The sequence below is a fragment of the Trematomus bernacchii genome, unplaced genomic scaffold (genome assembly GCF_902827165.1).
Source record: "Trematomus bernacchii unplaced genomic scaffold, fTreBer1.1, whole genome shotgun sequence".
NCBI classification, from domain to species: domain Eukaryota; kingdom Metazoa; phylum Chordata; class Actinopteri; order Perciformes; family Nototheniidae; genus Trematomus; species Trematomus bernacchii.
In genome coordinates this window covers 9966273-9990579 of record NW_022987714.1, presented here as the reverse complement: position 1 = coordinate 9990579, position 24307 = coordinate 9966273, and the positions used below count along the sequence as shown (strand labels likewise).

The 24307-nt window shown below is 39.6% G+C and overlaps 1 protein-coding gene across 2 annotated transcripts in view; it reads left to right on the top strand.

The window, feature by feature from the left end:
• Positions 1-24307, top strand: part of abcc8 (ATP-binding cassette, sub-family C (CFTR/MRP), member 8) — a 77850-nt gene that overhangs the window by 11623 nt on the left and 41920 nt on the right. For both annotated transcript variants that reach the window (XM_034141155.1, XM_034141154.1), the window contains exons 5-13: positions 37-203; positions 1878-2120; positions 6466-6654; positions 8475-8639; positions 8734-8889; positions 17969-18103; positions 19315-19477; positions 20981-21021; positions 21570-21715. In XM_034141155.1, coding sequence (XP_033997046.1) covers positions 37-203; positions 1878-2120; positions 6466-6654; positions 8475-8639; positions 8734-8889; positions 17969-18103; positions 19315-19477; positions 20981-21021; positions 21570-21715 — 1405 coding nt within the window. The remainder of the gene's footprint in view (positions 1-36; positions 204-1877; positions 2121-6465; positions 6655-8474; positions 8640-8733; positions 8890-17968; positions 18104-19314; positions 19478-20980; positions 21022-21569; positions 21716-24307) is intronic.

Here is a 24307-nt window from a genome sequence, read left to right as displayed (position 1 = left end):
TGCTGTCCTTCTTTGATCCCTGCTAATTCTCCTCAGCCCTGCTGATCTACTGGGTGCTGGCTTTCATCATGAAGACCATCAAGTTTGCCAAATACACCGAGCATGGCATCGGCCCCCGGCAGCTACGCTACTGCATCACCGGACTGCTAATGCTGCTGTATGGACTCCTATTGGCTGTGGAGGTCAATGTCATCCTGGGAAGGGTGAGTGTCTGTGTGTTTTCTTGTGTGTGAAGTCATATGAATGTGTCCTGTATTAAAGCTTTATTCACCTTTAGTTTTAATCTGACATACTAACGTCTTCAATAGCCAGTGATCAGTAAAGCTTCCCAGGATGAGATAAACATTTGATGATGCAATGATGCTACATTATGTTTTACATTTTCACCAATGTTGTTTGGAAAGTTATTTTTATGTTGTTATTGTGACGAATGTTGCAACTAATAGTGAAGGAGACCTGAATTACTGTACCAAAATATATGGCTGATTTCCAAGATTTTCAAAAATACAAGATTAGATGTCAGGGGATCACTCAAGTAATTTCGCATCATTCTGTGTGAACAATATATATCTGTAAACAATGTCACATGAATCCATCCAATAGTTGTTGATATAATTCCGTCGGGAACAAAGGGCTGACTGACAGCCCAACATGCTTTTAGCAATGCTTAAAAAACACAAACTTAAATAAAAAAGGCATAAAAAATAAGGCAAGAAAATCAACACACCTGAATCACAAAAGGAAGGAAATGAAGGTCAGATCCCTTGATGAAACTGAACTGACAATAACAGCCTCTGCCCTCTTATCTGGCTCGTACACTGTTTAATGTGCCAGCCCACTAAACAGTGTCTGGAATGTGATCAACAATATCTTAAAACTGATGTTGGAGCAGTGGCATCTAAAGGTCTGTTGTATTGATTGCACAACACAGAGATCGTGGTCATAACTTTTCCTTAGACATTTCCTGTTATCAAACCCTTTCTGACGCCACTGAGAAAATGTCAGACTCGTGTACCCTTTTCCCCTGGAGAATTTGGTATGTGTTTGAATCTGTTAACCTCTGCACTGAGAACACATCTGTTATTGAATCTCGTTCCTCAGGGTGAATGGCAGAGGAAGGGATTCTCCCATCATGCACTGCACTCTGTTGAAGCAAAGACTCTGCCAATTTCTACTGCATCATAACTTTAAAGTTCATTTCAAACTATCTCTTTTGTATTAATTAAATTGTTTAAAATGTTACATTTCTTTGTGAATTAATGTTACAATGATCAATAATCACTTTTTTAATAATCCAGTCTAAACTTTACTCTTCCATCCCAAAATACTGCTAATCCCCCAAATTCTCCAATGAAATCTGATTTATTTCATACACTACAAAACGTAATTCTGCAAAACATTATTATTTCAGATCTTAAACCAATTTCAAACAAAATATCATGGGACTTTTGGTATAATGAAATAATTATAACTTGTTAATAACCAGTATCTGGACCTATTCTGTGCTAATTTCCCTAAATCTAAAGTTGTGTGCACCACATCTATTATTCTCCTTTTCTTCTATTCTGTTCAGCCTAATTGTTATAAAAGTACAACATATAAAAAGCTTTGCCAAGATTTGGCAATTGTCATAGTGACATCAGGCAACCTGTTATTGGTCCACAATAGAGACCAATTATTTTTCCTGCCAACTATAATTAATCCCACTAAAAACTGTGTGTACTCCATAGAACATGCCAGGGAGGAGCTAATGTTATATTCCATTGAGGGTTTAATCAGCGGTTGCACGTGTTCATCTTATCCATTTTACAGGCCCCTGCATGGGAAACAGTGAGTCTAATAGTCAAACTTGTCTGTCTTCCCTTCTTTTCTCACAGCGCTACATGTGTTACGCTGACCCCACAGAGGTGAAGCCCCCCGAGGACCTCCAGGACCTGGGTGTTCGTTTCCTTCAGCCCTTCGTGAACCTGTTGTCCAAAGCCACCTACTGGTGGATGAACACTTTTATTACAGACGCTCACAGACGACCCATCGACCTCAAGGTCATCGGGAAGCTGCCCATCGCCATGAGGGCCCTCACCAACTACATCAAGCTACGCAAGGCCTTCGAGGACCAGAAGGTGAGTGCCCCGGCCAACTGGTGCGTGGTTCATCTTTACTTCTTTCTAGAGAGAGTGCTGTATAGTGCTGGAATCCATTTAGCCCAATGACCAGTGCAAAAGGCAGCCAATTTAAGATTGCCTTGAGATATTTTTAAACATAGTCGATGTGTTTGATGTCAGATCTGAGGCTTTGCAACTGAAATCAAAAGCCTCACTCTGTTTGTTGCGTCATTGGTGCTGAATGGATAGTCGTGGATGTATCATGCTCTGGTGCAGATTGCAACAGAAAGCAACAGAATATGATGTGTATGTTGGAAAAAAAAATGGATTAAGGGAGTATTCATATATTGGCGTTTTCTCTATGGCTTGTCGTTTTCAGTCCAAAGCAAAAGCATGTTTTAAACGAAGAGCAAAGCAAAAATCTGCATGTGAAGTTTTCTTTGCTGTTTGACGATAGCATACTCACACAAACCAGATCATAAAACAAGGAGTAAACTACTGAATGTGGTGATTATCATCAAGGGATCAACTTGGATTTTCCACTCACAAACAAATAAAAGGATTTGAAGATGTACGTAAGAGCCTGTGTTCTGAGTGCAGCTCCTCATGGACGACCTCCCCACCTTTCTGATTCTATTGGTTATTTGAGCTGTCATTTTGTGTGTGTAATGTTGGATTGCTGTCTCAGTCTGACATGTGCATAACCTGATCTGGGAATTTACAACGTTTTCATTTTCTTTTCTTTTTTGTAATGCAGCTGTCTAAAGAGACACTGATCTCTGTCCTGTGATGACTCAGCGCTGGCTGAACTGGGACTATTAAACTCTAGTCAGACGTCACAGAGATGAAAAGTGGAAATATTGTGTCTTTAAGGGTTTCTTTTCACAATCAAAAGACATGCAGCTTAGTTAAAACTGAAACTTTAAATGATGACACGGTCTTTGATATACTTCCCTCTCATCCATTGCATGATACTTACCCCCCTTCAACTCTTAGCTGGTATGGAAAACGGATGGTTGGATGCTGGACAATACAAACAAGAATTTAATGCTTGAATGAAATTAAAATGAAATTAAATCTTAGTGCCTTTAGATAAAAGCTACAAAAAAGTTTCCCTTTGAGTTTATCCTCAATGCTTTTCATGCATGTACCTACTAATGCATGCGAAATGTATTAGCTGCTGCTTTTAACAAACAATGCTTCCTCCTATATAGGCATGAAATATTGACGCTTTGTTAGTCCCTTCTCTTCTTTTTCGCAAAATTGAAATACAGGCTAGTTTGCAGTTCAGCTGTTTGAAATTCATGGTTAACGTTAATTATGTTCTGGAGAGGCGCACACAAATGCTTCTGTCCTTTCTGTTTTTTTCCACACTCGTCCCAAGGCAGTGTGCTTCCAGTCTTTTAAAAATCAGTCCAAACTGGGGTAGTTTTCTCATTACATATAATTGTTCCTTCTTTTGTTCTTGCCTCTCTTTCGGTCTCCGTTACGGAGCACGTGTCAGGGGTTGGAGGTGAAGGGCCTCTTGTCCTGGGTCGCTGTTTTCCAGTGTTTGGAAGGTCACAGAGATTCGTCACTGCTGCATGTGCGTCCGGTGTGAACGCAAACCCACTTACTTCCGCCAGGAGAAAGGATGAGAGAGATTTAGAGATCCCAGTGGATAAGTGGTTGGGGGGGGGATTAAAGGGGAGCATGGAGGAGGCGGGTCATTCCCATTCCACTGTGAACGTGGTGTCATCCCGACCCCCGGGGGGGGTGAAAGAACTGCATGGGAAGCTAGTTTCACTTTGTGTGTGTGAAAAGGAAATGTCCTCCTTCCTTTTCGTCTGAACCCAAGGTGGAAAGGGATTGTGTGTGTGTGTGTGTGTGTGTGTGTGTGTGTGTGTGTGTGTGTGTGTGTGTGTGTGTGTGTGTGTGTGTGTGTGTGTGTGTGTGTGTGTGTGTGTGTGTGTGTGTGTGTGTGTGTGTGTGTGTGTTTATGTGACGTGCACAGTGACCCATTTCTGTAAATGACCTAGTCACACGCACACACATGCACACACACACACACACACACACACACACACACACACACACACACACACACACACACACACACACACACACACACACACACACACACACACACACACACACACACACACACACACACACACACACACACACAAACACACAGTGAGGATGTGGGAGTGTTTACTGCACCAGGACAGTCCAGATGTTTTCCTCTGATCATTGCAAACTCACTCGAACAAGCTGTTGTGTTGTTTTTTATAGTAATATAACATTTGAATGAGTAGCTCTACCAGTCTGCCTCGACTTTTTGATGATCATTTTTACAGTTATAGATCTTATCAAGTAGGTGGTCTGAGCTCTACTGTGAAACTATATTAATCACCAGTCACGTGACGCAGCAGTCGCAGTGCGGAGCAGTGTTGGGTGTAACGCGTTACAAAAGTAACAGAGTTACAGTAGGCTAATCTTGTATTACTTTTTGCTGTAACGAAGTAATGTAACGCATTTCTAATGAAATTTGGGTAATATACTACTGTACCTGTTACAATTCTCAGTAACGCAGTTACAACACATTTACACACAACACAACACAACCCGAAATTAAATGCTGTTTTGTTTTTTAAGAATTCATCAACATCGCAAGACATTCCGACACCAGAGAAAAATTGTGGGGAAAGAACCCCCGACAGGCTGATCTTGATGAGCATGAAGGGTGTTCTTTTCCCCATAATGACCAAGCCGCTGCACATTATCCCGCTTATTACACGGCCAGATACTAAGCAAACTAACGACTTGACTCCCAATATTAATTGAAATGATTTTATTGACTTAAAATGCCGTTCCACGGCGCACCAACGGCTGGAACTGCGACAACAACAACTTTACGGCAGCATTGGCCAACTCTGTTAACAGTTTATGATCCACTAACAAGTCCTTAAACACTGCAGAGCCCACATCGTGTTCCTGTTAGTGTTTACTTCCTGTCTGCCTTCTTCTGACGATTTATCTGACGTTCAGCGCTCCATCTTTTAACCTCTTTTCCTTTCTCTTTCTTGATCCTCCTTAGCAACGGCCATTATAGTCCCTGACAGTGGTCTGTACTACTGTATTAACAATACGTGTCACGTGTTCTGAATTCAGAATCGAGTATTCAACTAAGCCGTGTAATAAAAGTTGTTAGTAGCCTTAAGGGCCTACACAGTTGCTGCATTAAACTACATTTTAGCATTTAAAATGCCTAGCCATTATTTTGCGGTTATTTTGGTGAAAGTAACTCAACAGTAATATAAAAGTAGTGTAAATCATTACATTTCAGAGACAGTAATATTGTAATGTAACTTATTACTTAAAAAAGACAGTAATAAGTCATATGTACTGTATTACATTTTGGAAGTAACTTGCCCAACACTGGTGGGGAGGATGGACGCCCAGAACTTGATCTGATTTTGCAGGTTTTTGTTGCAGTAGTGGAGCAACTCTTAAAGTGGACCTATCATGCTATATTATAATAATATAGTGTAGGACCATACCTATATAAGGCATATTTATACTTCTTTTTTTTTCAAAATACCAAACAGATCATGCATTTTAGCCATGCCTCATTTCGCTCAATTTGCACTTTTTTAGCCCTGTTTTTGCAAGGGCTGATTCTGTGAGAACAGCACCACCTACAGGCCTGGCATATGTACTACAGCGTCTCCAGCGCTTTCGAACGGCAATGGCCGTGACTGTCTCCTCCTGACTGGTGGAGTTGGCCCAATAGCCGTAGCGCCACCGTCCTGACGTCAGGACAGTTTTCAAATCTGGATCAGTCTGTATCAGATCCGTTGCAGCCCCTTTTTTAGAGATTTGGGTATGGAGGAAAATAGAGAGGGTTGTGTTTTCTGACGCTTGGTGAGTTCCCTGGAACACCGGGGACACATATTCATGTATAAAAGACGTACAAAAGTGCATTTTGCATGATAGGTCCCCTTTAAGTAAAAGTGTCATTTTAGCTTTTATGATCAAACAATTACCTGATGCGGCTCTGTCATAAGCCTGTTTTGTCGAAACTAGTTTTTTTCTTTAGTTATACTGCCAGTATCTCCACAGAATATTGGTTGTGTTTAATGTTTGGTGCAGGAAGAGAAATAACAAACCCATTTACTCCTAGCTTCACTGCATCCTTTTCATTACACCAAAGTACTAATGTAAATGTTCTGATAGTTAAGGGTTTAATGTGTAAATGTAATTCTGAGAATCCTTGAAAGTAGATGTATGCCTATAGCTGCCTTCAGCAGATGACATGAAGAGCCCGATGTGGTTAATTTCTCCTGAATGTTTTCCACCTTTTGTTTTTGTCTTCCCTCAGAAGCCTCAGGGCTCAGCCATCCAGGGACCAAAGTTGATCTGGCAGGCATTGAGGAAAGCGTTTGGCAGACCTCTCATCCTCAGTATCACATTTCGCTTCATGGCCGACCTGCTGGGCTTCGCCGGCCCTCTCTGCATCTCTGGCATCGTGCACCACATCAGCAAGGACAACCGCACCATTCAGCCGCCGGTGAGGGCTCAACAACTCTGCCATGCACATGATAGGGAAGCATAACATAAAACAACACAACAGTGGGCAATATAACTTGTATAACTTTGTATATAAGCTGCTGAATTTGTTTTTTACTCAAGTTTTCATTTGCAAAACCAGTCTTTACCTGCTTGCTCTCATATTCTTATCCTCACCTGCTGTCTTTTTGCCACAATAATATTCCGCTACTTTCTGCCTCAATAGTTCAATATCTTAAGTATTTCTGCTTAACATTACACATACATGTCTAAATAAACTGCTCTAAAAGTAAATGTAGGTATTAAAAAGAATCCTTGTTTATCATATATTAACAGCTTCATCAGAACTGTGTAAAACACCCACTCCAAACGAGTGAGATAATATAATAATATCATGTGAAATAAACAAATCAATTTTAACCTTGGCAAGAAATGGTGTGTTCATGTTAGATTTTATTTATTTAACCTTTATTTAACTAGTGTTAAATAGCCTTGTGGCTATTTCCTTTTAAAATATGTTTCAAAGATATCACACCAAAGAACCACAAGGGTTCAAATAGAGCCCATTGCTCAGTATAAAAAAATAAATTGAAGAACTAAATATGTTCATGGCCTTTTATATTCCTTTTTCAAATAGGTATCATATTTGGCTTCACTTTCAATTCAACACCAGGGATATTGGCAGTGACAGAATATATTTCAGGCGCTGAAGTTGTCCCTGTTCACAAATAAATGTCATTAGAGAGTGTCGCCTGTCGTGTAGTTTGCCAAAGTTTCAGAATAACCTGCAGCGACATGTCGTTCAATTTGACCTGTGAGACCATAACACTTATGTGCTTCAGCAGAATGTGCGTAACATAACCTGGACTTTAGAGTTCTGTGTAAAAATGAACTCTTTTTGGTACAGCCTGTTGATGTTGGGTTGACAAAAATAAACAGAACTGATGAAAGGATTGAGAAACAGACAAACACAGCTTCAGCAGACATGACAGATTCACTACATGGCTTCTTCCTGCCTCTTAAAGGTCACTATGAACGTTTGATGAGACATTTATGATGCCTCTATCTCTCCCAGGTGACATGACACATTGGTGTACTAATTGAATTATTGTCAAATATTAATGAGACTTATTGCTGCTGAAGCTGTCTCAGTTTCTTAGCTACCACAATAGGACACACTGCAATATCAGACTACCACAGACAAGTCTAAGACTAAGTCACATTCACTCGAGCCAGTGGAATTGAAAACGATAATTGAATAATGGAAAAAAGACTCGCCAGGCAATCAAATACTGATAATAGGCCTGTTTGTGAAATTGTCACAATTTAAACCAACAAGGGTAGCAGCATGGTGTTTCGGGGTCAAACTAGCAGTGGGATGAGAAAGACAGCAGATAAAGTGGATGTTAAGATCAGGCACATATCTAATTAATAATTTGTAATCCCTCCTGAGTGAATGATATCTACCTGATTAATTCATTCATCTTTGAGGGAGATACTGTATCTGTCTCTTGTAACCTAGCCACGTTTTTATTTGGTCTCCAGCTCACACAACACATATCTCTGAGGGCTCCACTTCACTTCAGTTAGAATGCAATGTTGTAGCCCGCTGTGAAATGAAAATGATGCATTTTAAATTGTCATCTTGACTTCTGAAGTGAACAGGAACAATTTTAGTTGAAAGTCATTACAGACAGTGTCAACACAATCCTGCAGAGTTCAGCTTGTGTGATTGACCTTGTTGTGATCCCTTCCTGACAAACAATGATAAACTGGTCGATACCACTATCTTCCCCTCTCCGTTCCTCTCTGTGTTGGCAGACGAGTTTGCTGGGTATCTATTTCATTTCCTCCAAAGAGTTTCTGGAGAATGCATATGTGCTGGCTGTGCTGCTGTTCTTCGCCCTGCTCCTTCAGAGGACCTTCCTCCAGGCCTCATACTATGTTGCCATTGAAACGGGCATCAACCTACGCGGGGCCATTCAGGTAGAGGAAACTTCATTTAATGTATAACAGCCAAAACTGATTATTCTCGTCTACTGTTTGTCCACATGGTTGTTTTGTTGGTTTTCTTCCCTAGACAAAAATCTACAACAAGATCATGCGTCTGTGCACCTCCAACATGTCCATGGGAGAGTTAACCGTTGCTCAGATCTGTAACCTGGTGGCCATTGATACCAACCAGCTCATGTGGTTCTTCTTCCTCTGTCCTAACCTGTGGGCCATGCCTGTACAGGTGAGAAATGTCTCCTTTTTTTTAAATGACTTTATGCAACTTCCATGTGTTTTCTCTGTTTGATTAGGCACATGTGTGCACAGTGGCGGCTGGTGGAAAATATTTTAGGTGGGGCTGTGGAAATGGTGATCAAACAATACTAGGGGGCATTTTTTGGAGAAAAGACCCCCTAAATTACAGTACTTATCCAAGACCAAGACCCAACTCCTATTATATTGTTCTTTCTTGTTTTTTATTTCTGTGAGGCTTACTCTCGTACTGTATCATTGTCTTTCTTGTTATGTCGGTTTTTGAAAATGTACAAAATGGTTACAAGTATATATATATATTCACTCTGGGCGTCAATGGTGACGTGGGGTGGGTATTGTGAGGCTAATAGAGAATACTTTTCTAATAGAGAATACATCAGTTAGGAAGTAGGTAAGGGAAAACTATAAATATATATAATGATAAAAGTATAATTATGTTCTGGAGAACAGAACATAATTATACTTATCCAAGACCAAGACCACATGCACTGAGGCAAGACCCTGAGTATTCATGTGTTCCTATGGCTTCACTATGTATGGCTAACACTGCAACCCCCCCTCCCAACTCCTATTATATTGTTCTTTCTTGTTTTTTATTTCTGTGAGCCTTACTCTCGTACTGTATCATTGTCTTTCTTGTTATGTCGGTTTTTGAAAATGTACAAAATGGTTACAAGTATATATATATATTGCCAAAACAATTTTGAACGTATACAGTACATGGTTCAGAACATTATTAACATTGAGAAATGATTGCAAACATTACAAATGTAAAGTTTAAATTGACAGTTTTCTGACGAAACTGCGGTAGAAATGTGCAAATCTTTGACATTATTTAACTTTTAGCCAATTTGAGTTAAAACATAGATACAATTGACTAACATATCTTAATATAGAATTCCGCTCTTGTGGGCAGCAATGCGGATACAAAGCTGCAGTGCAAACAATAAGGTGGAGACAGCGTTATGGTCTGCATTTACATTGCATATCATATTTTAATTTTGATATGCAGAGGGGTGAAGGCGTGCATGGTATCTCAGTGATATGAATAGTCTTTTTTGTGCTCCCTGTGGTGTCCTCAGAGGAATGTGATGAATAATTCGGAAGTTCATATTGCAGTCATCGCACCAACTCACAGGCCCACATATGCTCACCCACCCTTCCAACACACCAGCAGCCAAAGTTCCAGGAATATGCACATACATAAATACAAAGTTACACACATGTTGACACGTTCTGAATACATCTTTACGAAAATAGGCATTAAATGCTGTGTATTAGAGCTGGAGCTGCACGCTGTAATGGCCACCCACTGAAGTCTAGGGCTGTGAAATTTCACAAGTTGCTCCTCTGAATGGAAACTCTCGGAAGTTATTTGACAGAACTTTTCTTCAAAGACATATTTGATGGTGTTTAAGTCTGCAGATGGAAGAGGAAGGAAGTGAAAGAGAGGAAGAAGGAGCAGGGGAGTGGAGATGAACAGATAAAAAAACATGGTTATTTGGTTGTGAAGCAAACGCTCAATTGTAAAAATGTCCGCCGGCTGACGTGAATATCAAACATTAAATGCACATGACCAAACTATTCTTTAATAAATGATGTTCCGTTCCAAAAGCATTGACAAAAATCCCAACGCACCCATGCCTTACAGTATGACTTCTGGTGATGTTAGAGGGGGGGGGGGGGGGGGGGGGGGGAAGGACAATTTCAGGCTTAAAAATATGAGAAGACTGATCAATACCTCCATAACAGCAGTGTGGTTAGCTATGAATCTTCCAAAACTTCCAAACACCTTGTCCTGGACATAGTTTCTACAGCATAAACTGTGCTAACAAGCTGAGATTCCACAGATTCTAGAAATATAAGTATCATCACTGAGCGATCAGAACTCGCGACAGGGGAAGCAAATACAGACATCACACGACGTAGCTTTAGGTAGCAAAACACGGAGATATGCTCACCTTTTGCAGAATAACAATTCTGATCAAAAATGAGAAAAACGCAGCTGAAGGTTAATCCATAGGTTAATCCAATGTGTCTGTCACTTTGAAAAAGTCCAGAGTGTATGACAGCTTCCTGTTTTGTCTCCTTGGATACGAGTCCAAACAACTCACAGACTGCACCGGGCGCTCACGTAGGAGCCCTGTGACCATCAGATTTGACGACGCTGATTGGCTGAAATTATGTTTCGGCGGCATAGTTTAAAGATAGCAACAGTTGGCTTCTGCTGCACTTGCTGCACTCTCGTCTGGGCGCTGTGCATAGCGCCCAGACGAGAGGGAGTAATGATACACGGGCAAGGCCAGGCAGGAAACATGTGACTTATCAGTAACTTTAGACATCGTAACACAATTTTAAACGAGATTTTATTGTAGATTATACATTTTACTGATACCAATTATATAATATTTACCTTGTTTATTAAAAATAAAAATAAAAAATATATTTTTTAAATATATATTTTTTTATTTTATTTTTATTTTATTTTTTTTATGTGGGAAGAGGGGGGGCGGCGCCCCTAGCGCCCCTATGGGCCGGCCGCCACTGCATTATAAAACAAGTTTTACATTGTGTCGCCATGTATTACGTTACCTCAGTTTGTCAGAATCAGAATAAGAATGGGGTGCATACATAAAAATAAAACAAAAATTAAAAACACAGATAGAAAACTATTTGAAGAAAACTATAATAACATAAAGAAAAAATATAAAAAACTAGAAAATGCATTGCAATGACTTTGTTGGAAACTTGAAAGTGAAATGTTAAACTGGAAGAGTAGGGAAAATAGTGAAGAAGCTTAATATTTAAAAGAAAAGGTTTTAAAAAAGTATAAACAACAACATGTATAGCCTCAATGTCCTGAAATAGTTGAATGGTTTCTGTAGCTGAAAGTAGGCTCAAGGAGTTAGATATTAAATGTAAGTAGTAGTGAATGAATGTTTACAAACACCTGTGTGTGTAAGCCCAGAGATCAAAGGTTTCCATGGAGATGTGCTGTGAAAGGAGAGCCTTTCCATTTGTTCTGAATGAGAGATAAACCTCTTGCATTTCTAACTTTTGTTGAAAAAAAATAATACAAACCTCCAGTGTTTGTGTGTGCGTGTACCAGTCTGTCTGTGGGCGTGTCTGCTCTGATTAGATGATGTCACTCAGGTTTGTGGCCCCAATCTGCCCAGCAACACCATGGTTGCCAACTGCAGCACTGAGTCCCATTAAGAATGCATTGAGGATTATATCTGACAATTTTGCCACCTGTTCAAAAACTATGCCTATCAAAATATTACCAGACCGTGAGCATCAGGGAACCCCAATGAACTGATATATGTTTGTTTTTTTAGGTTTTGTGTGTAAAATGTGGAGATGGGAGCAGTTTGTTTAAAGTTTACTTTAAAAGATCCGGAAATGCGTTTTCTAGTTAGATTCTTCTGTTTTTCTTTAATCTTCTTCTTATTTCAACCAATATTTTGCCGTCCGATAACTTCCGCCTACTTTCAGCTACAGAAACCATTCAAATATCAAAATATTCCGTTTTTTCAGCACATGATGGGAAACTTTCAACAGTTTCAAAAATATTTTATACTTTTTGAAATATTCAGCTTTTTAAACTCTTTTTTTAACATGTAACTCAATGGGAGGAACCTTCAAATCCTCTTTTACCTACACCTTGCGCCAAATGCTACTCCTTCCACATACCTTCAGCTAGAGACTTCATTCCAACTTTAAAACGGTCACAAGACATTCATCTATAAAACTTATTTCTTCAGATTTTTGATATCTTTTACACTTTTTGAAATATTTAACTTAGTTTGGAGCTTGGTAAAGAGGCCTTCTTCAGATTTTAATTTATGACACCCAGTACTGTATAATCAATGTTGTTTTTCATACTGTATAGTATTAAGTCCTCAGGAGAAATCAGTAGGAACAAATCAGGAAAATGCTCTTTCAGCAAACCCTAGTCGTAAGTTAGTTTCTCAAGGAGATCCAGTGTCCTTGGAAACCTGTAGGATTCTGTTTCAGAAACTTCATTTTGTTTCTTTATTATTTCTCTATTTTATATTAGATTTGACATTGCTCTATTTGAAAATGTTCTTGTGAACTGTACCTGCTGTTAGTTTTCTCCACTCTCACCATTATAATTTAATCATATCCCCTTTATGACATGCAGCTGCAGCATATTGTTCATCATGTATAAAGTAAGTAAGTGCAATGCCGGTCAAGTGCATAGCAATCAAAGCTCTGGTCAAGCAGCAAATAGCTTTCACAACTCAGAAATACAACAAAAGCTGTGTTTGAAAAGCGAAAAAGATGACTTGAATATTGACAGCAAGTCTTCAAAGAACATTGACATTGAAAAAACTGTCAGTTATTTCTTTAGCACTCGTACGGTGGTTTTGTTTGCTGCAAAATGAAAAAGTATTTCACGATCGAATGTTCTCTTTCGTATTGACGTATTATAGCACTGAGGCTCTTCTGTTTCTTCTGACATTTCTTCTGGTTTATGTTGGCAGCACATGCTGGGTTTGGAGATAAGTATACTCTATAGTATATAGCAAGAAGCACTGAGTCTGCTGGGACTCCCAGCAGCTTCTACTGAAGCCTTCCGAGTAAATCGCCAGAACACAGACACTTCCTCATCTCCACATGTTTTATTTTGTGTTGCCATAAGTTAGTCTCTCTGCGTTTGTGCGCTGGGCGAATGCTAATGCTAATAATGCTAATGCGAGGATAATAAAATGGCGGCTCTACAAAACATTTCAGAGTTGTACGGGGCGTGGTTTGCAATTCGCCCAGCCAATCAGAATTGGGGCACTTTTTTCCTCCAGGAAAGTACCATCTCTCAGCAGGCACTAAAAATGGGGGTAAAAGTTCCCGGCACTAAGTACTCTTTTTGGTGTGAACCCGACATAAGGGGTACTAACGGAACTAAACGCGAAAAGTACGGGGAAAAGTACTCCGGTGTGAACGCGGCTTATATGTCAAAAACAAAAATATACAAGGAATAATCCTTGGGCCCAAAACACAACTTGCATAATATTTGTTAAAAAATAAGTAAGTCAACACATGTGCAGATTCATTTTTCCTACTGTCATCATTACTTATGGACATAAGTTCTAAGTTTCTCCATTTCAATGATTTATGAAGACATAGTAGAACTACTATGAAAACATCCAATTTGACACATTTGTGGTTAGCTATGGTTTCTTATCTGTGTCATTGGAGGTATTTCAAAAACAATAATATCCCATTGGCTGTCAATGTTAATGTCTAAATGATAAACACTTTTATGGTACTTTCTCATCTGGGCAACTTAAACTGTCAGCAGAAATATGAGAATGTTTAATTCATCAATAAACAGACACCCACATTAGGTTATACACCGACTGTGTTTCTCCCCTCAGTAGCTGTATAACATAGAGCTGAATTAGTATTCTCCATCTGTACCTGCATGTCTGCCCCAAACTGTGAATAAATCCAATGTGCAAACGGCCTCAGTGAAAAAGGAATATCATAGCATTAGCAGGTGCCATTGTAATTTATGTGACTGCTGATTGTAATCTATAAAAGCAACTGTTCTTTATCAGTCAAGTCAGTAAATACCTTTTTTCAGTTTTTGCACAGCAGATATTTGGACTTCTCATAGCAGAAGCACAGGTAAACACATTTCGTGTCTCAGTGTCTCAGTGATCCTTGTCATTGAACCAGCATGCCTACTACCAGGATCCGGGAACATGCTCACCAAATGCTGCTGTTTTTTATGTTATCTGTTACATCTTTGCTTTTCCTGCCACGACAAGCCAACATGTCTGCTGAAAAAGGCCTTTTATGTATCAAAGGCTCAGTAGACATGAGCTGCCGGCTTATTTAGCTCATGTGGTGTGTAGAAGAAAAACACAACTACTTTTGCTCACATTCATTTAGTTTTCCAATTTCAAAAGTCTGTCAGACTTTAATGATCATTACATTGGAAGTTGCTGGAGAAGAAATTGGATATAAAGGGTTTTAAAATGATTTTTGCTTTAGCTATAAATTGGATTAACACGATGTTTGGTAAAGATAAAAGAGACAGTTTGGCATTGACTTTTTGGCACTATCAACAACAGGTTTTACAAAAATATGTCTGTACTTTACGTTTTGTTTTAATCCAGAAATGTCAGTATGCTAACATGCTAAACTAAGAGGATGCAACATTATATCTGCCAATGTTTAGCCCGTTTGTTCGTCACTATGAGCATGCTAGCACTGTTAACATTTAACTCAAAGCACCACTCTTCTTATTAAATATAGCCGCTAGCATTTCTGTAGACTCTTAAACCTGTTATATAATGGGTACATTTTCCTCAGGGACTATTTCCCAAAAGGGTTGCAGCAGAGTACAGTAGTCATTGAGGTAATTGCAGTTAGGAAGCCATTAGGAAGTACAGTATGTTACTGTATTTAGTGTGAAGCTTTTTACAACCCACACTGACAGACACTGCATGGGGGTTGGTGGCTCCAAAGCTGCACATTGCAATGCTGAGTCCCCTGGTTACATAATGCTCATTCCTACGAGGCAGCCACTGTAAAAAAAAAAGGTGTTACTTTTTACAGAGAATCTCAAATCACATCCCGCTGTTTTTCTGCCCATCACCTTCCTCATCCCCAGTAGCACAAATGATCCTGTGACAGATGAAAGTGAGGGCGTGTGAAAGTGTGAAATGTCACATCCATCACCATCTGGTTCTGCGTGTCCTGGGGATTTCTGGACCTGGCATGTGTTCAGCGTGATTCCAGAGACGATGGGTGGCTGATAATGGGCCAAGGACAGGGAGACATGACTCATCTCTGTCGTAAACTAGAAGGGAGACTCATTGTATGCGGAGGATGAAAAAAGCATTCATAAATATTTGAGTTTGATCATTCTTAATTCATTGTTCAATTACTGACTATGTTGGAGTCGTGTATTTGGAATCCAGAACCTTTCTGAAGTGTGCTTCTTTGCATGTTTCTTCAAAGCAAATGTATAAACATAGTTAAGAAATTATGTTTCTGTGGAAGGCTTTTGTCATTCTCTGTTAACAGGTATTTAAAATGGTTTAACCCTTGTGTGGTGTTCATATCTTTGTTATTCAGCCAGTGTTCGTGGGTCTGGTGGACCCGCTGCCTTTTTGGGCTTCAATTCAACACAATCAAACTATTTGATGTTAAAATACTCAACAGATGTTTACTTCATCCCAATTACAAGCAATATAAACAGTATATATGGTTAATATTTGCATTTGTTAGATCACATTAATGAATTAAAGTGCTACTCGTTTTTTTGCCCGCTGACCGGCGGGTCCTGTGGCTCGTCTTTTTTTTGTAACTAGCTGATGCTCAATCTCATCCTTTTCTTCAAAGTCACTGTCAGACTCTGAATTCTCAGAAATGTGATCCTCACATTCAGAAACCTCTTCCTCTTCCTCTACATCATCATCAAATGGTTCTCTCTCTTCCAGAATCATTTGCAAGGCCCTCTGAGCAGAGAATCTTTTGGCCATCTTGATCAGCTGTGATAAGGACCCTGTTACGTCCCGGCTCGTGGAAAGTAACATATGACCAGTTGTTTTTGGTCAAATAGGAAGTTCTTTTAATGAAAACTGCACTAATTTGGCAACAAACAACCACAATCAAAACAAAAGGCCACAAAGGCACCGGTTTAAATAACAAACAAAAGGAACTAAAGTAGACTCTTTAAATAAGAGCTTTCACAAGTTAATACCTAAATTAAACAAAAACTACAAACACATAAACAAAAGAGAACCTCACTTCTAAAATGGAAAAAGGAATAGGGCTAACGAAAATAGACCATAACAAAACACAGCCTGTGTACAAGTTAACCACAGTTATGTTGTACTTAAAGATAAACAGATTCATAAACATAAGCACAAATATGCACACAACCTAGTTAACCACTGTTAACAGAACTCACACAGAATGTACTGAGAGTACCGAGAGACGTCTGACACAGATTCAGACCTCTGTTGACTAACTGTGATGCACACATTCTTGTAACAGTCCCCGGAAGGTGTGTGCAGGGATTGGAGAGTTGGCCCGACCTGCTCCAATCCAGATCTTCGGTCACGCCTACCGGGGGAGGGACAGAAAGCTGGCATCCAATGGCGTCTGGGCAACGGCACAGCTCATATACATATAACACACACAGCTGCAAACACTCACAGACAGGTTAATGAGCAGATAGAAGGTGGAGGCCGTAACAGACCCAAACTGGCAAAGCTTTATTTATTGTGTCCCGCCCCAAATTTGCAGATAATTATAAAAAAATAAAAATAAAGATTGGTTCCCGCAAAACATAATGCAGGAATGTGAGAGCAGACAGGTGTCGGTGCTTGAATTTGTCAACAATGTTACAACCTTGTGCGGGAATGGCAGGGGCAGAAACACAAAAGTCTCTCTCACACTCACACACAAATGTCTTTCTCCTTTTGGACCACTTCTAATGTGTTTTTCTGTGAGGTTATAAAAGTTAATGTCTCTTCCTTCAACAGTACGTTGTTTAAAGCGACTATTACGTTTTTTAGTCTTCAACATTCCAGTAAAATATGTTTCTTACAACATAGTCCCACCTCCTAAACATCCACGCTGTAATTATTGAAATAAGTAAAACATTTCTGCTGTCGATTTCCCCTTGTTATCTGTTGGTCTGATCAGTTGTTGTTGTAGTTATTGTATTGTTATTAACACATTCATCAGACACAAGACCAGTGGCGTCAAAGTGTTTTGAAGAAGATTACGAAGCTGACCAAAAATGTGATGTCTTGTTTGCAGAGTTTTAAATACTCTGTGCTGCAGACACATTCACTTTTCTTTTACTCTGGTCTAACCCCAGGCCCCACCACAGAAAACGGTATTCTTGCCTCCATGCTGATGTCCTTTTGCTCAAGGTCACTGCTTCTCACAAAGCAATGTGCTGTGGTAATTGGGTCTTTCATTCAGTCTGTCCTTTTTCTCTACACAAGGTTAAATAATTTCTCTCTCTCTCTCTCTCTCTCTCTCTCTGTGTTTCCTCTCAGATTATTGTGGGAGTGATCCTGCTCTACTACCTCTTGGGAATCAGTGCCTTGATTGGAGCGACCGTCATCGCTGTGTTAGCTCCTGTACAATACTTTGTCGCAACCAAGCTGTCCCAAACTCAGAAGAGCACCCTGGTGGGTATTTTTCATTGTCTCTTTTACAGAGATGTAGTATTTCTTGAGACTTTATTTCTAGCCATGCTCGAGGCTTTAAATGGTTAGTCTGTTGGTGTACCACTTTGGTCCAGATGAAATATGTCTATATTTGGGATGGATTGCTATTATAAAAAACGTTCATGACACCAAGAGGATGAAATCCTGCTGACTCCAATCACCCACAGTTTTATTTTCCTGTACAATATCTCAATATCTGCCGCTTGAAGAGGCCCATAGCTTTAGTACAGATATCCATGAGATATTACTTTTGTCAATTCCTGATTTTACTCTCAGTACCACTATGAAGTCGACACTGTTGTTCGGAGGGAAATATTGGTTCAATAAGAATCATTGTGTTGTCTTTGTTTTATTATAATCTTTTGGAATCAAAAACGTTTTCGAAAACTATTAATCCAGTATTAAGGAGAGTAGTGGCTTGTTTTTTTACCCGAATGCCTGGTTAAACATCTAATCTCATGTTCACTATTAAATGTAAACAGTGTCTAAGCCGCGTCTGTTTCAGAAAGATCACACAAAACTTTGAAAACAGTGTTGGTCAATATTAACAAAGGATATGTACTGATTTTGCCTCAAGCCTTTCTGCTGCTTTCCACTGATACAAATCTGCCTTGAGTCCAGTCGGGTGTGATAATATTGTTACCTTCAGTCCTTGATATTGCAGAGCAGGATTTAATGCCAGGGATAAACAATGCTTTCTCATATCAGGGAAAACAATGCTTCAATGACTTTGATGTTTGCATTGGCAATTGAAACCTTGATAAAAACAAACTGAAAGATTGACAAAAAAGTTGACTTTGACCTACTTGACTTTGATATTGTGCAGTAATTAAAAAGGGAAAGTAATTGAAGTACAAAAGTTCCATGTTAGCCGCGCCTGGATCATTAGCTACCTTGTTGTGCCTTCCTTTGAATATTTTCTCAGCAAGAAACATTATTTTTAAGTAGCTCAAATGTGAGAGAGCAAGGGTCCATGTGCGCAGGGGAAACAAAGGGCCTTACTGGATGCTTTTTTATATCAGGGAAAACAATGCCTCTTTGACTTCGATGTTTGTATTGGCAATTGAATCCTTGAAGTAGGATGTGATAACGCTCGTGAGCTCTCTAGCTGCACCTCTTGTGATGTGATGGATTACTGTTGTTTAATCAAAGGCTCCCTTTTCCACTTGCAGGAATACTCCAGTGAACGTCTTAAGAAGACCAATGAGCTGCTACGGTGCATCAAGCTGCTGAAGCTGTATGCCTGGGAACACATCTTCTGTGACAGTGTGGAGGGGACCAGGGGCAAAGAGCTCACCAGCCTGAAGGCCTTCGCTTTTTACACATCCATATCCAGTAAGGCACTTTGTTTCCCCTGGCTCTCTCACATTTGACCTAATTAAAGGTCTCCTATCATGCAAAATGCACTTTTGTATTTCTTTTGTACATAAATATGTGTCCCCGGTGTGTCAGAATATAAAACCCTCTCTCTTTTCCTCCATACCCAAATCTCTAAAAACGGGGGTACAACGGAGCTGATCCAGATTTGCGTCCGATATGACGTAATATCGAAAATGTGGACCCATGGCACTATCAGAAACGTTGCTATCAGAAAAAATGTTTTGGACGTAATATGGTCTTTGTTTACATTAGCAAGCATCGCTAACACTCAGAGCTGACCTGTACTGGAGAGAGTATGTGTAAAAAAGCAGGATATAAAAAAGGAACTCACCTTGTGGTAAACCCGCAAGAGAAAAAGCATTTGAGCTCCATACTGTTTCAGAAATAATCCTTGATGTGGTTTTGAACATGATATGGCGTTTCATCACGGCAGCATTTAGCTGAGTATCTCGGTAGAATTTTTTCAAGCTACGGACCCAGAATCAGAACTTCTCTAACAGGGCTGAAATAGAGGGATATGAGGCATGGCTAGAATGGGTGATCTGTTTGGTATTTTGAGCAAAACACTTCATAGACGTGTTTTTTATAATTTTTAATATATCTGAGACCTATAATATATGCCTAAAAATAGTATAATAGGAGACCTTTAAACATATTATAAAAGATAAAACGTTGCTTCCTCCGAAAAAAATATTCAAAGGCACAAGGTAACTAATGTTTCAGGCGCGGCTAACATGGAACTTTTATACTTCCATTACTTTTCCCATTTTAATTACTGCACAAAATGTCACTCAGTGATTTGTTACAGGTTGCTCCTTTTCTTCTCCAGGTTGAACAGTGGCTGCAGTTTGCATGGCACAATAATAGAGTTCAAGAGGAATTAACTAGTATCATTTCTCCCTGACAATAGAGAGGAATAGCACACTGATTTCCTGCCAGTAATACAAATCATGATCAATCCATCACTGACACATGCTATCAGTACATATTCACTGCAGTAACAACGCTGTTTTGTCTTAACATCCTTCACATGTTTTTATTATATGTAATTTTAAATTAATTGCATAGTTTGTAATGGCGGATCCTAGAACATAATACACAGAGATAAAGGGGATGATGATGTTGTGATTTCTTAAAATGCACTATGAAACTGCTGGTCACCCCAACCCATGTATTTGGAGTCTGCCTAAATAGTTTAAAACGTTTTGTATGTAATCAAAGGGATGTTAATTGTTCTCATCTCATACATAACCAAGTATCATCCAGTTTAAATGTACAGTATCACCACAGTTGTGAAGTTTTTACAGGATATCACTGAGAAGATATGGATACACATCTGTTTTTGTTAACGGGCCTACGGTATCAATACAAAATAATATTCCAAAAATGTACATTGTTTGTTTTCACTGAGTTTAAACAAGCCTTCACATCCTCCTCTCTGTTTCTTCTCAATTTCAGTTTTCATGAATGCAGCTATTCCCATCGCAGCTGTCCTGACGGTGAGTTTAAATTCTAGCTCTACCTTTAATTCACACATAATTAACCTATCTAAGATGATATATTTATGATAAGTTGTTTTATATTTGTGTCAAGTCATGAACAGAGACAATAACTATTGATCAGATTACATCTTTGCGACCTCCCTCCTGTGTGAAGGATGGAGCAGAGACAGTGTCAGTGTCCTGTGACATTTTAGTTCCACAGCGGAGGCTCTCTGACAGCAACTCACTAAATCCTGACTATATTTATAGAAGTCCTTCATGAATTTAGACGTGAGAGGTGACGAAATAGAAAAGTCAGACACATAGAAAGGAGAGGGATTATTATAAATGACGGATGTAGACAAGTGATTCCCCTTTGATTTGATTGTATCTGACTCCTCAAACAAAGCACAACTGAAGTTCAGACAGATAAAAACGTCTGTTTTTCCTCCATTGGTTTTCACCTTGAACCGGTCTTGAGTTGCTAACAGTTCACAGGTTTAGGGATCTTAATCCATGCTGTGGAGACTAACCTCAGCCTTTCTACCCTTCCTCTCATCCTACAGACGTTTGTGGTTCATGTTCACCTCTCAGATGACGCTGATCTGTCCCCAGCTGTGGCCTTTGCCTCCCTGTCCCTCTTTCACATCCTGGTCACCCCCCTCTTCCTGCTCTCCAGCGTGGTGCGCTCCACCGTCAAGGCCCTTGTGAGGTGAGAAGCCTTGACGGTCACCTATTATGCTATATTTGAACAATATATTATAAGTAGGGTGACCAGATGTCCCGCTTTGCGCGGGACTGCACAGCATTTTCACGACTTTTGGTGCGTCCCGCAAATTGAGACGATGTCCCGCATATTTCATTTTGATTGGCTAAAACGCTTTTCTAAAATCAGATTTATCCAATGGCTGTTGAGAAAGCAGGGAAGGCTATCATCACGGAGCTGTGTTTGCTGTCAATCAAACTGTAAGACACGGCGGGTGCTGGTCAAGTGTTAACCAATGAGAGTAACTCACTCACACACACACCGCCGCGGCCCCGCCAAACAACAACAATGAAAGTCAATAACGCAGGCGACGCAGCAGGTTATGGAAAATGGAGGAAACTGAAACTACAGCTAAGAAAAGAAGAAGATGCACATACAACAAAGACTGGGAAGACATTTACCCGTGGGCAGCGGCGGACTGGGACTACAAATCAGCCCGGGACTCTCGACCGGCCCACCTCGGTACCGCAAATAATCACATTTTCAACCCTAATTATAAGGCCTTATCTATACAAATCTACAACATCTTTACACATACGCTCTCCAGTACAGTGTTAGCTCTGAGTGTTAGCGATGCTTGAAATTATATTTCAGTAATGACGTCAAGCCCGCAGCAAATCTGGAACAGCTCCGTTGTACCCCTGTTTTTAGAGATGTGGGTAAGGAGGAAAAGAGAGAGGGTTGTATTCTCTGACACTTTGTGAGTCTCCTTACACACTGAAGACACATATTTATGTATAAAAAAAAATAGGTGACCTTTAATATATTTTAACAGCAGTGTTCAACATCAGATTCATCTTCATGCTGATTGATTTGAGGAGATGCAGGATGAATACAATATCATAATCTGAAAAAGGAACTAGCAAACACTGTTTTCTTTTTGGTCAGTTTATTGGTTAGGAAATGTCTGATAAGTGTTCTGTGGAAGGAGATGTTTACAAAAACACTCAGGAGTGAAAAGCACCATTATTAAATGAAAACACTCGACTCAGTTCTCCATTAGGTGGATCAGATGCATTATCGGATCAGTCTTTTATTTATGTAACCGAGTGCTTTTTCACTGTTGTTTTAGTACCCTTGAATCTCTGCCTGTTTCATTTAGCAATTAGCTCACAATTAGTTTGGCAGTCAAGACATATGTTGTAATTAGGCTGCTGCAGAGATGCTGATGCTGCACAAGCAAATAACTCCCCATGTGAGCTTTGCTTATTATACTGAGCAATATACTTCTTGTAAATTCATTTCTTGTACAGATCATTTTCAGCAGGACGGAGTGCAGTGAGGCACTGAAAAGTATTCAATGTACAGCAGACTTTATTTGCCAAGGTTAACATTTACAACTCCTAAAGGTTCCGAAAACGCCACAATAGAAAAAGTAACATGCTGTGCTGTAGGGTCATTTTAGCTTCAGTATTGAAGGAGAAAACATACAAATTGTTCCCCTGAGCTACAAGACATGTTTAATCTGAAAATAATATGTTAATTCACTTTCCATATATAGTTAGACAGGAAGATGAGACAACAATTTATTTTATTTTCAACAATGGCTGATATGTAAATACCAAACTGGTATGTTTATGTATGCCTCCTAAATGTGTAACATCCAAACTCTGTTGATTAACAAAATATGTATATGCTTTAAGGATTAAAACTTTAAAGTCTTTTAAGGTTGTCTCATAAAGTCAATGAAGCAGAACTTTTTCCATGTACAGACAATGAGAGCGTGTCAGCCTAAATCCCATCATCTCCATCTTTAAATCTTGATCGCAGGGCAGGAAGTAATGACTGAGGATGAAGAAACTGACATCACACATTTTCTATAAGGGTCTTTAAGAGGCCAGCTTATACAACTGAGTTGGTGTATGCTCTTTATTTTAACCACAGTGTATTTTCTTCCTTTAATGTGGAAGCACCTGTGATTATTCAAGATTTCTATTTTGAGACTGTGTGATCTGACACACTTTGTCAGACAGCAGGAACCAAAATAACCCACAGCTTGGATTCACTTCATCTTCACAGAAAATGTGTCTTTGTAGAGGAACAATAGATTACTTATGCACTGATTTAAATGCAAAGTCATTGTAAAACTTGACATATATTTCTTTGGATTTCATTAAAGAATCATTTATTGTTCCTGTGGCATATAAGACCCTGGCCACACGGAGATGGTAACGAAAACGAACCGAATTCGATATCAAAAAAGTCTTCCATCCACACGCAATCGGCACCAGAAACGTGTCCGTCCACATGAGACCGCTCGACCAACCGCTGGAGACGCTGTAGTACATATGCCGGGCCTGTAAGTGGCGCTGTACTTCCGCCACAAAATACACCAAAAGCAGCGAAGAAGACTTCACAAGCATGCATGGTTGCCATGGTTGCCCTTCTGTTTATTCTCCGCGGTTGAAATGAGGGCCAGTGTCAGATCCGACATTCAGCCCACATTTAGTAATTAAATTAAGATGGTCTTGATCTGGCAAGCATTTTATCTCATTTAGGTAGTGAAGTAGAAGAAGAAGAGACATGATTCAATTCAGA